This window comes from Aythya fuligula, chromosome 15 (assembly GCF_009819795.1).
Source record: "Aythya fuligula isolate bAytFul2 chromosome 15, bAytFul2.pri, whole genome shotgun sequence".
NCBI classification, from domain to species: Eukaryota; Metazoa; Chordata; class Aves; order Anseriformes; family Anatidae; genus Aythya; species Aythya fuligula.
The window spans coordinates 12,590,237-12,606,530 of record NC_045573.1 but is presented as its reverse complement, the minus strand read 5'-3'; the positions used below and the strand labels follow the sequence as shown (position 1 = coordinate 12,606,530).

Here is a 16,294-nt window from a genome sequence, read left to right as displayed (position 1 = left end):
TTTGGCAGCTCTGATCGCTTCTTCTCCCTTGTCCTCTTGATTGTGCTGGTTTCTGCTCAGTGTGTCCCTGCCCCGGGCAGGGCTCACACCCAGAAGATGCCTTCACACCTGGAAGAGCTTCAGGAGCTTGGGGAGCAGGGGTGGCTGTGAAAGCAGAGGGCAGCAGGGCAGAAGTCCAGCCTGTCTCTCGCTCCATGTGAATCCCGCAGCCTTGCGAGGCAAACCAGACTTCACTGGCTGATTTCTGGCTGGTTTCCACCTTAGGGCCTTCACCTGCTTTCAGCTCCGGAAGGGTTTTGCTCCTCGGCCCTGGGTTAGCAGGGTCACGATCATTTGTGCCTGGAGATGTTGGGTTTTTCAGAAAGCAAATAAAAATGATTTTGCCTCAGGAACAGGCTGTGGGAGGGGAGAGGGTTGTGAAGGTAACCCTGTGAAGCGCCCTTCAGTACCACCGTGGCCAATAATTGATCTGTTTTTATAATTGAGCAAGAGGGGTGTTCTTGCTAATTTATTACGGCTATCAAGAAGTGATTTGGGCTGGGAGGTGAGGAGCAGGGAAAGCTCACAGTTTGCCAGCTGTGAGGACGGGATTGGCAACAACAAGCACACAATATCCGAGCTGCTCGGAAAATAGCAGAGCAGTGGTGTCGTGGAGATGCTTACCCTCTGCTCTGCCGTTTTCCCTTTCATTGCAATGAAGTGCAGTCAGTACCTGTAAATCCTTTTCCAGCTTACAACGCTTCTGATGCCTCAGTTTCCCTATTCACAAAGGGAGATGTATTGTAGTTACCGATTGCAAAGCATGTGAATAGCTGCAGGGAGAGGGGCTTGATGCAGGTATGTAGGATTCAACTTCAGTTCTACTGCAGGAATTTTATTCCTTTTAGAAGATAAAACTAGAACATTCTCTCTTAATGTGGAACATTGTGTTGAATTTGGGGTGATGGAGAATGAGCGAGGTTTTTGAGTTCTTTATAAGTGAGCCTTTCAAATGTATGACCTTATTGGAATTAAATAATAGGAAGTTTTTAAGTGTTGGGATTTTGAATTAGTGTTTATATGAATTTATATGAAATTATGAAATAGTATTTATACTAGAGTAGAGCCTGGTGGCCCTGGCTCTGATCACTGTGCTCAGCAGTACGTGGTTGATTCCTGCTGTGGTGACTTTGGGACCGAGCACTGACAGGTTGGGTGCTGGTGAACAAGGTTGGGCAAAACCAGCGTGGGGCAGGCTGAATGAAGCTCAGCAGACCGGGGACAAGGACTCCGTGGGGCTCGTGGCAGAGCCGTGCCTCCTGAACCCCGTGCGTGGCAGCACCCATCCCGCGTAGCCCCGTGGTTGAAAGTGTGGGTGGAGGCGGCCTGGGGCGGACATCTCTGCCTGCACCCCTTCTCTGGGCTGCAGGGGGGCACAACCCAGGGATGGCCGCAGCTCTGAAGGGTTCATCGTGTCCCTCTGTCCCCAGGGGAGGCCTGGCGGCTGGAGGACGACTGCATGGACACCCCGGGGGACGCCCAGCTGCAGCCGCGGCTCCGCACGGCGGTGGAGGACGCCCCGTTCAGCCATTTCCGCACCCGCTCCTTCTACATGCGGAAGAGCCTGTCGGTCGACAACCACCTGGGGTCCTTGGGCTACGCCGTCCACCCCGCGGAGACGAAGGCCGAGCGCGTCAGGACCAAGCTGCGGCGGCAATTCGTGAGTACCGGGGCGCCGTGCTGAGGGGGGTTCCCAAAAACACCGGCGTGGTGCGGAGCTGGGTTTGTGTAAAGCGTTAGCGAAATGGCAACGAGGTGCCTGCAGCTGGGTGGAGCAGAGAGCTGAAGTGTCTCTGGTTTGCCCACGCTGTGCCGGGAGGCCTGCTGGGCCCACTGGGCAGGCGTTGTGGCTCCCGTCCCCGCTGTGCTGCGGGTTTGCTGTAACAGTGGGGATCGTGCTGTTGCAGGTGGCTGCTGCTCGGCCGGGCGATGTGCGGTGTGGAAATCTCCTCATTACACCTCTGGACACTGCTGTTCAAAATACAAAACGAGGTTGAAAGCATAAAGGAGTTTGCGCTCGGAGCCTTGGCCGCCAGAAATTTGATCTTCCCAAGGGTTTGCTTCATGGCAACAGAGGGGTGTGGGAGGGGGCTGCGCTTTCAGGGAGGGCAGCGAGGCGGCCACGACACCCCTCGGAGCACCCTGGGGCTGGATCGGGTGCCTCACGCTCCCCGATCAATGTTTAATGGGCTTTGCGTCTCCTCTTCCCCAGAGATACTCGATACAGGGATTCATGTGGCCTTCCTCCTGCCTCGTTACTGGCCTCGGGGTTGTAATGAGGGCTCGAGTGTCCCCACCCTGAAAAGCACTCGGTGTTGGTTGGAAATGGATGAGGGCACTCGTACAATGGGAGCAGAGCGGGGACCGGGCACCTGTGCAACCCAAAGTGGGGTTGGGAGCTGTCAGCCAAGGCTGGTGGTGCTCGCCCTGCCGCAGGACTTGGACCTACGCAACGTGTCTTTTGCACCCCCGCTCCCAAAGCTGCTCAGTTTCCTGTATCCTAGAGGAAATCCCGTCCTCCCTGGGCAGGGATCTTGGTCGTGGCTGCTGGTGCCTGCCCGTGGCAGGGTGTTTTGGGGAGCTGGCTGGGACCTCGGCGCTGTGAGCGGCCCCAGGGACCCATCTCTGCGGGTGTGGGAAGCAGCAGCAGCATCCTGGGGAGGAAACGAGCAGCAGTGGGACGGGGCATCCGAGGAGCTGCCCAAAGAATCAGAGGTGTTTCGGATGAGGCAGTCCTGCTGCGGGGTAAGGAGCGGATACCTGATTTCTCGGGCTTTCAGCCTGGATCTGCAGCCTGCCTGCCTGTGCTCTGGCAGCTCTGAGCGTTGTCTGCGGGTGCCTCTCTTTGGCCTCTGACTTCGTGAGGGTTTTTGCCAGTCACTTTCGGGGACCTTTAGCTCTCCGTGGTGCACCCGTGGAGCTGAGTAATGCTGTCCATCACAGAGCAGAGCAGGGGTTTTGTAGATTTCTTTTTCCTTGGTGTGTCATTTCTGGGTAGTTTTAATAGCTGAAGGCTGTTGTTGCTGTAGGCTCAGCCATGGGCTGTGGCCTTGTCAGACCTGCTGAGAAAATCAGGCTCACCCTACCTTACAGGGCACGAGCAGGGCTTTCTGAAAGTGCTGGGCTCCCCCATGCTGCTGGACAGCCAGCATTTCACGTTCAAAGTGAAGGTCCTGCCAAGTGGGGAAGGTTTCTCGAAGAAGATGCGGGCTGGCACAGGGCTGTGTGGCCTCCCAAGCTCTGCTCGTGCCTTTCCGTGCTGGTGTCGGTGTGGTTTTGTCCAGGCTTATCCTCAGCCCTCACCCCCGTCATGATGCCTGCTCTGCCCTGGGGCGGAATTTGGGCCAGGTGTGCACTGCCCTCCTCATGCACAGCAGAGCACTTAGAGGAGAGAATGTGATCTGTCTTTGCTGCAGCAGCTCACCTGGGACCTCCCCTAAAAGTCCCAATTTAAAGCTTGGCTCATTTTTCAGGGCTGTAGCACTTACCCAGCTCATAGCCTTAAATTCCCAGCTTCGCTCTTCCCGTGCTGACAGCCTGAGCTGTCTCGGGGCTTGCATCCCTGTGCCTGCGGGGCTGTAGGATCTTTTCCCTTCTCTGCTGGTGATGAGGGGAGCCCCTAAAGTGGTGCCCGGGGCCCACCCCTAGGAGCCGTCCCCTGGTGCAGGATGGATTTCCCCGAGCCGTGTCGCCGGTGGCATGTCTGCAGTCCCGCTGCTGGCATGTGACGGGTCTGCACGTACAGATTGCTTGGATTTGCATAATTTGAATTTTAAATGAATTCCGATTTTTGTGATTGTCAGGATGAGTTTTCTTTCTAATGAGCCTTTCCATTTCCCTCCCGGAAGGCTAGTGACGTTGGCAAAGTTTCTGCCTTGGAGAAAGGGAAGCGTGCGGTGGCTCCTGACAGCCGTCTGTCACGGCTGCTGTGCCCCCCCCTGTTCTGGGGCTGGGAAGGAGAGGTGAAGGAGTTTCAGCAGCGTCCCCCCTGGCTCAGGGGGGCTGCCAGTGTGCCCTCTCCCTGCCTCAAGCTGGGACCTCGTGCCCACTGTTTGCAGGTCCAGAGGTGTCCTGCAGCCTCGAGGAGCAGGGAGGGGACCTTCCATGGCCACCCTTGTCCTGTTCCTCTGGGAGGAGGAGGGTGGCTGAGGCTGATGCTGTGTTGCTGCCACGGCGAAGCCCTCCCTGAGTGTGCAGGAGCCCTGGCTGTTCGAGGCAGAATTAAAGCCATCAAACTCAGCATCAGCCTCATGGAGCATTAAGGGAGGTCAGCCAGGACGGAGTCCCTGTAAGTGATGACTGCTAGGGCAGTCGTTGCAGATTAAAGCAGGGCTTTGAGCGAATTTGTGTTTTCCTTCCCCCTGGATCTTGACGTACTGTGCCTAGGCCCATCGCTCTGGTATTGCCTGCCAACATTTAGACATCGTAAAGCACCCCGTTACGCTGATGGCACAGACCCCTCTGCTCCCTGAGGAGGAAGAGCTGGCGGCACGCAGGGTGCTGGCACATCATCCGATGCCTCGTGAGCTAGGTCTGCAGCTGCTCTCCCTCCTAACACTGCTGCTGCTCTGAGGCTGCTACTCCTCGGGGTCACACCAGGCTGTGCGGGGGGCTCTGTCCTCCCTGCCTCTGCCACAGCTCCTGCTGGCTTTGATTCCTGCATGTCTCAAGTAGGCAAGACTTTTCAAGTAGGTTGTGCTGTTTACCTCTTATGCACTGACTTTTTTTTTAATTATTTTTTAATTATTACTTTTGTACAGTATTTTTTCCAGGCAGTCATTCTGTTACTGGATGTCTCAGTGCCCTCCAGGACAGGCTGAGAGCCCTGTTTGTCTTGGGAGCTCTTCTGATGAGTCGAGCAGAGCTAATGCTTGCCTTACAGACCTGGTAATCACAGAACGGCTTGGGCTGGAAGGGATCTTAACGATCACCTGGTTCCAACCCCCCTGGAGGTAACGTGGAGGAGAAGACTAAACAAACGGTCGGGCCTGGTAATGAGAGGCAGTGAGGAAAGGAGCTTCTTCCTGGCAGAAACCTGATCAAATGTGGGGCTCGCCGAGGTCACGAGCAGTGCCTGAGCTGCTGGAGGAGGCAGGTAGCGTCTGTCTGGCATGGGCACATCCAGATTTTCCCATTCCCGTGGAATAATGATCAGTTCAGAACCTCCTTCCTTTGCTGCTGGGCACTGTGGTGATGTTGGGTGGAGTGTGGGGGTCTGCACAGGAGCCTCCTCGTGTCAGAGCAGTGAGGGGTCTTGGTTTCAGAGCACTCGGGGGCTTGCTGGGTCTGTCGGGTGCGACTGGAACCGGAGGCTCTGCGGGGAAAGCAGAGTCAGACCTGGCCCTGCTCTCATTCCACTGACATCACCGAAACTCTCCTGGTTGCTTTATTTTATTCGGTTCTGTTCTGACACTGCTACAGAGCCACTTGCTCTCCTCACAGCAAAATGTTAGCAAACAGCCAACTGGTACTTGTTTGTGCCCTGTACTTCAGCGTAACAACAACAACAACAAAATCATAAGGGGGGAAAAAAAAAAGGCTGGAGCCATACAACAAGCAGGTCAACTGTGTTAGTGGAGAGGCTGAGTAAAGCAGCAGGCGTTGTGCTGCATCTACGCACACGCTGTCCTCGGCTTTGCAAAGCACAAAGGCAGTGTCTGCCTCAAGGAGCTAAATGCGAAGGTAGATGAGAGATGCACACTGCATCATCCCGTGGCGCAGAACCGTGCCCTGGCAGATTGCTCACTTGCTGACTATTGTTCATTGATGAGTATTCAGAAAGAAAAAAACCAACCCACAAACCTAATAAATAATGTGACTCTTGTGCCGGATAGCAGCTTATTCACTGAGCACAACCGGCAGCTGAACAATCCCTGGTAGCAGGCACTGAGGGGGAGCCCGTGCGTGAATCACTCGGCTTTGCACCAAGCACGGGAGCGAACCAAGGCTCCTGCTGATAAACAGGAGCAGGACACCACGAGGAGCACCCTGCTCCTTTCTTTGGCAGATCCCTCAGCGCAGCCCAAGAATTTATTCTGCACCCTGGGCGTTTGGTGTCAAATTCTGGTTCCTCTGATGCAAGTGAATGCAAATGCCTTGGAGAGCTCGGCTGTGACGGGAACGATAGGCAAATAATTTCCTTTCCTCCCAGCTTCTGCTGCCTTGCTAAGGCCCAGCGCTCCCTGCCTCTGCGCTGTCACATCCACCTGGCTCTGCCAGCCCTTCCCAGCTGGTCCATGGACCACTCCAGGATTGTTCCCCATTGCACAGGACTGCTTTTAGCTCACTCTCCTCTTGAGTGGAGGTTGGTTCTCTTCATCCCTTCCCACCCCACTGGCCCTCCCCAGGGCTCTCCGTGCATATTGGGAAGCTTCATCCCAATGCAGGCGAGGGCTGGGTATCTCGGAGGCATTGCGTGGTGCTCCAGGAGGATGGCTGGGTGGAGAAGGGGTGGGCAGATGCAGCCGAACTGCCTTCACCCCAATCCGCCTTCCTTTGCATTATCTAGTACATGAAAGGCTGGATCTGGGCACATCGGGGTGTTTTACTGTATGCTGAACATCCCTAAAGCAGAGAAGCACAAAGCACTGTTAGCATTTGCATCCTCTCCCAGGCACTACAGCGGTGGCACAGAGGAGCTCTGCTGCGCTGAAGGGCTTTTGATCTCCTGCTTGTGGAAATGCGACTCTGATGGTTGGGAGGGGGAGTTCTGCTTATCGCTGCCAGCCCCCACTCTGTGCTGGTTATCTGCTTGCAGTGGGAGCTGGGGGCTGATTTCAATGAAGTTCATAAAGATGTATTTTTCTTGTTTTAAGTACACCAAATGTGGGGCATCAGAAGTCGTTGAGTTTCTGGAGCCACGTCTATCTGGCATGTGAACATCAGCCTAATGCTGCCGATTCCTAAACTGTGTTCAGCTGCTGCTTTGTTCTTAACTTCAGCATCTCCCTTTCATTTTTGCACTTAGTGGTGAATTATCTGTGGGAATAGGGAAAAGAAAATTAAATCCAAGTGTCACTCAGGGCAGGATGGCCAGACGCACACACTGCTAGCCCGCCAGGGCAGTGCCGGGCTGCGATGTTTGCTCCAGGAGCTGGCGTAGCTCTGCTCCAGCCCTGCCCTGCCCCTGGATTTCCCTGCTCCCATGCAGGGGCCATGGCTTTGTGGCTGCTTTTTTTGTGGCCAAAGCCAGCATGTGAGCCTGGAGATGTTCCAAGCTGTGCCAACAATGCTGGCAGTAGCGGAGAATATCCCGCAGGAGAGCAGCGCATAAGCACGTGGCGCTCTGAGCACTGGAGGTGTGAGGGCTTTGCAGAGGGGCAGGTGAAGGTGCTGTAATGGTTTGCCTCCATCGTCTGCAGTATTTGGTCAGCGCTGACGCACGGCACGCTGCAGGTTCCTGAAAAAAAAACAGTGGAAGGAGAGTGAGAGGGCAGCGTGACCACTGCACGAGCACCTGGGCTGTGCAGACGTGGCACGAGGATGATTCCTCTGCCCTCTGCTCTGCAAGCCCTGGCTCCCAGACCCGCTGCCACGAGAAGGCTCAGTGCACCCATGGGGTGGGCACGTGGATGGTGCCCAGTTGTGCTGAGCTTTTACAGCCTGGCAGCGAACACCGGCTTCACCAGCAAACCTCTGCTGGCCTCGGGGACCTGTAGGCACAACAGGAGTGCGTGTTCCCTCCTCAAAGGAAGGGGGTGAATTGGGCTGGGAGGGAGGTTTGCCAGGTTTCTGAAGGGGGAGTGCCCAGCAGTTTGTCTCTTAAACCTATTCGTTGATACTTGTTTAATGCTTCATGTAGGACAGGAACGCCTGGTGTTTGTAAATTGCCTGTAGGGAGTTTCTTCTGGTGGCTGGAAGTGATTTGAGGAGCCCCAGATGGGCAGTGAGTCTTTCAGGGGTGCGAGAGTACGGTCTTTGATGGTGCCATAAAACAGGAGAGCAGCAGGTCCCTGTGCTCGAACTGGAAGGTGTTTATTGCTGGGACAGGCTTGGGTTTGGGTTGAATATTGCCATTCTGCAGGTGGGATGTTAGCGTGAGCTTTGCACCTCTCCTCAGGGCTCTTAGAAGAGCAAATGCAGGTTGGATTTGGACCTAACTTGGCTCTGTCCACGTATTTCCAGCAAAATGCTAGGGAATAACCTCGAGATGAAAAATACAGCACCCACAATTAAAAACAACAACCATAAACCTCAATTTCCCTGCAAACCCATAGTGTTTGCTCCCTCTGCTGGCTCTGCACTGAGACAGAGCAGCGCAGGCCGAGCTGGCAGAGGGCAGGGGGGTGCTGGAGGGTGCTGCGGGTGGGCGCGCGCTGCCCTTGCAGCAGCGAAAGGCGAGGACCCAAATGGGGGAGCAGCAGGGTTGGGGGGGAGGAATCCAAGTCCTTTGCCAGCTTCCAATTTTACTCTGCTTCTCAAAGCTAGACTTGCTAAAAATGTATGCCGCTTCTTCTGGTATTTAAAGTTGGTGCGAAAAAAAGGCTCTTAAAAAAAAAACGAGGTGTTATTTGGTGAGTCGGGGCAGTCCTCGGTGGGTGCTGCAGCCGGGGCTGGGCGCCTGCTGGGGAGGGAGCTGGGGACGGGTCGGGTCGGCCACCGCTGTCATTTGGGCTGATGTTGGTACCTGCAGGGGTGCCACCTGATTTCCCCATTCCCCAGGAAAAGCGCTGGAGAGGAGTGAGTCTGACAGGCAGAGCAGAGCCTTCAAAATATCCCTTTTTCTATAAAAAGCAATCACTTGTCCTTGCTGAGCACACAAAGACTGGTGCTGGCAGGGGCAGGTAGGTGCTGGTCGGGGTGAGGAGCCCTCTCCATGTCACAGCTTCTGGGCCTGCCTTTGGCTGGCTGTCGTGATGCTGATAGGGGTCCTGTGTCCCCCACCCAGGTTTGTCCTGCCCTCCGTGTCCAGCCGGAGCAGTCCCGGCAGCCTGGGCTGTTCTGTTGGTTCCAAAGCGCAGAGCTGGGTGTTTTTTCTTACCCTAATTTATTTTTCTTCCCATTTCTTGGACTCTTTGGTTTGCCAGTTAGAGTGGCTTTGTCATTGTGTCACTGGTCGCTGCTCAGATCAGGTGGAGCAGATCGCATCCCCTGCTGACCATGAGGCTTCTTGGTCCTCCTGTGGCCCTTCTTCACGTTTTCCTTGTGACCACGAAGATACACTCCTTTCTTCTTCCTTTCAAGCTCTCTTGCTGTTGTTTCCCCAGACACAAGGCAGCAAACCTGGGTGCTGCAGTCTGGCTTCGTGCAGTTTGGAGCTTGCAGCCTGCAGGTTTTGGGGTCTGAGATGTGTCCCAGACCTCGATGAAAAGGAGCAGCTCTTTGAGAAGTACCTTCCCTGACAGCAGATTCACACAGCGAGATGCCCGTGCCTGGACAGGACCCTTCTGGACATAGCTGTGGTTTCGGGGGGACTCAAGAATCTGTCAGGGGGGTGCAGCTGCATTACACCTCCCAGCTCTGAGCGCGGGGACCTGCTGCTCTCCTGGTTTGTGGTACCCTCAGAGAGACAATTTATAAATTAGGGCTACGAAGATGATGAGGGGACTGGAGCAGCTGTCGCATGAGGACAGGCTGAGGGAGCTGGGTCTGTTTAGCCTGGAAAAGAGAAGACTGAGGGGAGACCTCATCAGTGTGTATAAATATCTGAGGGCAGGGTGTTGAGAGGATGGAGCCGGTCTCTTCTCAGTTGTCCTGAGTGAAAGAGGCAACGGGCACGAACTGAAGCACAGGAGGTACCGGCTGAATATGAGGGGGCACTTCTGTACCGGGAGGGTGACAGAGCACGGGGACAGGCTGCCCGGAGAGGGTGTGCAGTCTCCTTCTCTGGAGATACTCAAAACCCACCTGGTTGCCGTCCTGCACAACGTGCTCTGGGTGATCCTGCTTGGCAGGGGTTGGGACTGGGTGATCCCCAGAGGTCCCTTCCCACCTCGGCTGTTCTGTGACTCTGTAACTGGCAGCAGCTTAGAGCAGTGGCTGTCTGTAGGTGGCACTTGCTGTGTGCTGGATGCTGGGAGCTGGGGATGCTCAGGGCAAGGTAGCAGCATGCTGCCAAGCTCGCTTCCCTGTTAGAAACCAGGCAGCACCAAGAGATGCTGGGGTGCCGGGGCACGGGTGCAGTAGCGGTGCTGTGCTGCAAGAGGTCTCTGCAGCACTGTGCTTCGGCACGCTGCTGCCTGCCACTGAGCAGCAGCTCCTCGGGCTGCTCGGACCCTTCCTCCCCCACCTCTGGAAACTGGGACTTGTTTTACCCATCCTTTTCCTCACCGGAGAGGTCTTTCTCGCCACCTTTGCATCCTCACATTCTCGTCTCCGAGCACAGCAAGGCTGGCTGGGGAGGGCAGCGGTCAGGGCTGAGTGTTCATCACTGAGGAGTGGTGCTGGGCTCTGCTGCTTCGCGTCTGCTCGTCCCTGCAGCAGCACCTGGAGCTCGGCTCTTCGCTGCCAGCTGCTTTCCAGCAGGAGCTACGAGGCTGGGAGCATGGCACCGGGCCCACCTGGGCACATTCAGCCACTGCTGCCCGCAGTCAGCCTGTCCTTGGTGCAGCGGGTGCTGCACCTAATTTAGGGCTTTTTACGTGCCTTGATTTGCTGAACCTCAGCAAGTGGCTTTGGGGATGGCACAGACCAGAATCTCTCTCAATAGTTTTTTTTTTTTTTTTTTTTTTTTTTTTTTTTTAATTTTCTCACAAAAACACTGCCTTAACTGTCAGTGCCTCCTGCGCTTGCAGCCCCCATGGGAGCAGGGCAGGGGCAGCACTGACCCCCAGCCCCTGCAGCATGAGGGGCAGGACAGCAGGCACCCCGCCTCGGCACCTCCTCGTGCTGCTGGCACCTGTGGAGGAGATGGAGTTCCTGATTTCCATGGCCGTGCATGTCTCCTTTCCGCCCCGTGCACAGGCATCCTGGCACGTAGGAATACTCCGGGCAACGCGAGGTCTCTCGGTGCAGGCTGGAGCTGGGTCAGCTCCTTGTGCAGAGGGGCTGGAGGAGGGCAGGGGGTCTCGTGGGGACACGTCTCCAGCCTGCTGGGGCACACGGTGGGCTCTCCGTGGGCACTACTGCTGGCTGAGAGAGGCTGGTGGTGAAGTCCAAAACCTCCCTGGGAGCACAGTGAAGCGGGGTCCAGGGAGGGACCTGGCAGTGATCTCGAAGGGCTGATGACAAAGTGGAGCATTTTGGGTGGGAATGAGGTGATGCCGGGGGTCGGTCGGGTGTCACCGCGCTCTGACGGCAACAGCAGCCTGCCCCTGTTGGGAAGGGTGGAAAAAGAAAGGAGCCTGAAACCTAAGAGCTGTTTTGCTATTTACTTTGGTTCTGTTTTTCCTCCAAGAATAGAAACAAAGACGATGGATTTGCATCACCAGGAGCAACTTGAGGAGGGAGGAGGAAGTGGTGGGGCCTCATTAGTGGCAGGAATGTGCTGGCGAGAGGAGGGCTGGGTGACAGGGGAGGCGGTTTGACCTGGGGGTTCCTATTAGCATTTTGTTCATCTCACTTCTTGGCTCTGGCGTTTTATTTTTTTTAATGACTAGCTTGCAAGCTTCAGAAGGCAGAGCCGATCTCTACCAGGGAACATTTGCAGAGGCAGAAATAGCACAGGTTTCAACAAAGAGCAAGGTGCCTTTGGAGGCTGCCCCACTTGCATAGTTAGACCTTCATCTCCTGGAAAGAAATGGAAATTTCTCTCTGCACTGACACAGCACCGAGCACTTAGAGGCCTTTGTCGTTTGGAGAGAGCTGCTCATCCTTCCTGCTGCTGCCTGATCACTCCGGAGGACCAAGGCTAGCGGCAGGGCGGTGGTGGCAGGGTGGCCGTGTGGCAGCTGTCCCCAGCTGAGACCTCCAGCCTGCCTGACAGGAGGAGGGCTGGCCTGGGGTGGGGAGATCTGCCCTCCGTTTGCTGTGGCAGTTGCAGAGATGGCCTTCCAGGACAGAGCAAACAGCTCTCCTGAACTGCCCAGGTGGCACCGTGACGATATTCTGGATCTTCACTCTTCCTGACGGTGGAAATACCGCACACTGAGATGTTTCAGAGCTCTTAAACTTCTAGGCACTGTGTAGCAGGCACTGAAAGCTGCTGTCCTGGAATGACCCCGTGTGTGCCCAGTTTCCCTGGGGGTTGGTGTGGTCTTGACACTCTCGACGGGGCTCCTGTTGTCTCCTCCTGGGGAAGAGAGGGAGGAAGCTGCTGGAGGAGACGAGGATTGGAGCTGCCTGTAGGATACTGTTGGTACCGATGCTGTGTTGGACCTGGGCCCTCATTCAGCTCCTCCTGCATTCAGCTAGAGCAGTAACGGCCCTGCACGTGGAGGAGGCTCACGCCTGGTCAGTGGTGCACGGGACTGGGGCTGGAGGAGAGCACGTGCTGAGCCTGGGCTTGGTGCATGTTGCTCCATGGATCTTTCCCTCTCGATAGTTGACCTCTGTTTTATAGGTGGATTATTTTTTCATGCTTGAAAGGCAACAGCAAATCTAGCCCATAGCTCAGCTGTTTCATTTAGTTTTTTGTTTTTTGTTCAAAGCATCATTACTGTTCCTTGTGGCCATTTAAGGTACTTCCAGTAAGCGTCTGTGGCATCAGCTCTGGAGCAATAGGTCATGCAGTGGCTGCTCAGGTGGTGGGACACAGGGCACTGGCTGCAAAAAGAGGAGGGAGAATAGGGTCCTCGTGTTTGTTAGTGGGTGAAATCGATGGCAGGGGGATGGTTGGACCAGATCTTGGAAGTCTTTTCCCACCTTAATGATTCTATGAAGCTGACAAAGTGATTCATTTTGACCGGAGACCTTTGCTTGGGGCGTAAAGGCACCAGCTCCTCAGCACCAGGGTGAACCCTTGGATCTTCCATGAGGAACACGCAAAACAGCACAGCTCCACCAGGAGACTTTCTGTTGTTGACCCCATTTTCACACGCGGGGAGGATTGAGGCCAGGAAGCAAGAGCTGCACTGGAGACTTCTAGCAGGGCTTCAGCCAAATCCAGCCTTTCCCCTGGACCTGTGTCTGGCCTGCCTGGGCACATTTGTTCTGGTTTGCTGCTGCCAAGTGCCTCAGAGTGACAGCACTGACTGTCTGATATGGCATTCCCAGCCTTTCTGCCTTGAGCCTGCAAGCAGCCACCTTTCCAGGTAGATGCAGTCCTTTCTGCTGGCCTTCCATCTCCTTCCTGACATACAGTATTAGCACCTTTTCCTCCAGAGCAAAGAGCCACAATTATTCACTGCTGGTAAGTCAGCAAGCTGTTTGTCACCCGAGAAGCTAAGCGTGAAGCTGCGAGTCTGCAACAGAAGTCTTGCTGACGAGGGACCTAAATAATTGGAGCATCTTTGGACCTGGGCTGTTGCACGTCCCCTTGTGCCACTTTGAAGGGACATAACCGTGGTGGTGGCTGCAGCTGGTGGTCCGACAGAGGTGTGCTTCATTTGGGCACATTTGGTTCACTGCTGTTTGGGCATGTTCTCCTGGGACTGATACGCTTGTAGGGTAAAACTGTTTTTAGCTCCTTACACCGTACAGCGGGTTGTAAAGATCTTCTTTCCCAAGATGTGCATGGCCGTAGGCATCCCCAGCTGATAGAAGGGAGCTTAACTGGCAGCAGAGCCTGGCCTGCCTCTGCCGAGGTGCGTGGCCAGCAGTGTGCATGTGCCTGGGTCCCCTTTTAGTGCTGCTGTGTGGTGGCTGGGAACGCGGAGCTCCGGCCGTCTGTCTGTTTGGGCTAGATTTTCATGGGAATCTTTTAAAATCGCGACGGAGTGAAATAGATACGCCCAAGCACATATGCCTGTGGGGTATCGATGGACCTGTTCGTTTCCCGTGGTCGCTTTCAGTTTTACAAGGGCGAGCCCGTTCCTTTCAGGCCCGTGGCACTCGAGACGTTGATACGCATGGCTTTGTCTGGCCTTGGGCTTTGCCCCAGGAGCCCTCTCGTCACAGGATGAGCCGTGCTGGACTGCATGGGCAGTGCTTGGTGTGCGCAGAGCTCTGCTGTTTGCCACCAGAGCTGCTGCGCTTGGGTTTGGTTCGTGCTCCTTGCTTTTCTGTGCATCGTAACAGCAAAATGCTTCTGTTTCTGAGGATGAATAAAATGCAGCAGCCTCTCTTGTAGGAGCACTGGAAAAAAGAGCGAGCGGGTGCTCCAAGTGCGCTGCAAACATTGTATTGGGGAAAGAAATTAAAGACTGAGCTAAGAAAAGCTATGAATCCTCATCCTGGGAGGGAAGTAAATGAGTAAGTCACCGTTGTGGTGTGGCGGGCAGGTCTTGGGAGTTCCTTTGGGCAGGAGGATGCTGTGGCAGAGGGCTGGGAGAGGGATATGTCCCTGAGCATCCCACAGGAGACGGGCCCCGTGCAGCAGGGATGAGGCGGCGCCGTGGGGCTGTGCTGCCCAGCACCTGCAGCCCCGGGCTGGAGGCTGAGACCTGGCTGGGTTTTAACACGCAGGCGGCTCCTCAGCCACTGCATGGGGCCCCGGCGTTGGTGCATCTCAAAGCCTGGTCTAAATATTTTTAATTACCCTGCGTTTAGAGACTTTTATAAACAAACCAGCGACAAGCCGCCTCTCCTTGTGTTGCCAAGGCCTGTGCAGAAAGTATTTAGATCAGCAGCAAAGGCAAATAATCTTGGACTGGAGACATGAGGGGTTTTATTTTGCAGGGTCTTTCTGCGTAGGCTCGATCTTTATTTATTCTTGTTTTTGTTTAGTGGTTCCCAGAATACAGAAACCCGCACCCTGTTAAGGCATGGACGTGTCTCCTTTTTACAGGACCATCCAACGCTCCCATGATCAACGCTCCCCCTTCCAAAAAAGTTATTGTTCCTAGAAAGCAGAGCAGTGCCACTGGAATGTTAATTGGGGGAAGTGAATAACGACTGCTACCCCGTGCCTAACCTCCCCAGCCCCCTCTTAACGAGCAAATTGAATTTATTTAGGCATTGAAGGTCCTGTCGCCCCCTCCCCCTGGGCAGGACTGAAGTGTCCATTGTACTGCTCTGCATTGGGATTTGCTGCCATTTGTTTAAGGAATCTTTTTTTAAGAAAGGCAATTTAAAGGAGGGGGGAGGACCCTTTTTCTCTGGCTGCAGGGAGAGGGGATGAGCTGAGCAGGCAGGGAAGCGGGTTTGTCACCATCGCTGTTCCCAGAGTAACCCAGGCATCACGCGTTGTCACCCGGGATGACACTTTTGTTATCTTGGGCTGTGCCACATCCAGCCCGTGCCCACATTGGGGAGTAAAATGCCTGGGTTGGGGACGTGGCCGTGTTATTACGGCCGAGGTCTCGGTTCCCACAGGTGCGTGCAGCTGGCCCAGGAGCCCCATCTGAACGCTGGGCAGCGTGGTGGTTGAAGGTTTGGAGGTGGGTTTGTCCACGCAGCCATCATATTTGTGTTTTTCTGCTCGCTGGGCTCGGAGCTACCAGTCACCAGTCACCCCTTGATGGTGTGGGGATGGCAGGTGCCCTGGTGACACCGGTCCCCTCCTGGGTGCCAGAGCCAGCTGGGCTCGGTTCCCAACCCTTGGCCGCAGCAGACCACCGGCAGTGCAAACGCTTTGTTTAGATCACAAACCACAAGTTTAAGCACAAGGAAGAGATCAGCTGGTGGAGTCTCTTCGGCGCTGTTTATTTTGACACCGAATTTGTCATACAGTCTCCCCGCTGTTGGGTCCCTGCAGCTGCTGTCGCCTGCCCTGCTGGTTGTCTGCCGCAGGTGCTGGGCTCGCGGGGGGACCGCTGTGGATGAGAAAGGTTTCAAGCATGTCAGTGAAGTGCTTCTGCTAAAAGGACCGGAGCTGACGTGGTGGTGGAAATCCTGGAGGCTTCAGAGCCAGCACCTGTGGTAATGGAGGAGCTTGTGCTTGTCTGGTTCTTTCCAGAATGAGGAATTGGACTTTTTTTTCGTGTATGCTGGTATGCATTGGGTGTTAGGGGATCAGTCTGACCTAATGTTTGGAGGGAGCCTGGTCTGATGGTCTCAGGACGGAGAGAGAAGTGAGGGAGCAGGGTGTTGGTTGTGGGCACGGCTCCAGGACGGGATGCTGCTCCCTAGAGCTGGGCTGGGGAGAGGGGCAGCAACAAGTGCCTTGCTCTGTCTGGCCCTGAAAATCTCAGGTATCCCCTGCTGTCCCTCCTCCTCAGGGCATGTTTTGTCAGGGAGTCTGAGGAGAGGCAGGAGGCCGCTGTGGAAAGCTTGCAGGCTCAGCTGAACCCCCACACCGCTGGTATTTCTCTTCTTCCTCACGCGAGCCTGTCTGGAG

General features: G+C 55.2%; 1 protein-coding gene across 1 annotated transcript in view; it reads left to right on the top strand.

Annotated features, from left to right (window-relative positions):
• LOC116495362 (ankyrin repeat and fibronectin type-III domain-containing protein 1-like) overlaps positions 1–16,294 on the top strand; it is a 158,174-nt gene that overhangs the window by 30,637 nt on the left and 111,243 nt on the right. The window contains exon 3 of the mRNA XM_032197782.1: positions 1,470–1,699. Within this exon, the coding sequence (XP_032053673.1) occupies positions 1,470–1,699 (230 nt within the window). The remainder of the gene's footprint in view (positions 1–1,469; positions 1,700–16,294) is intronic.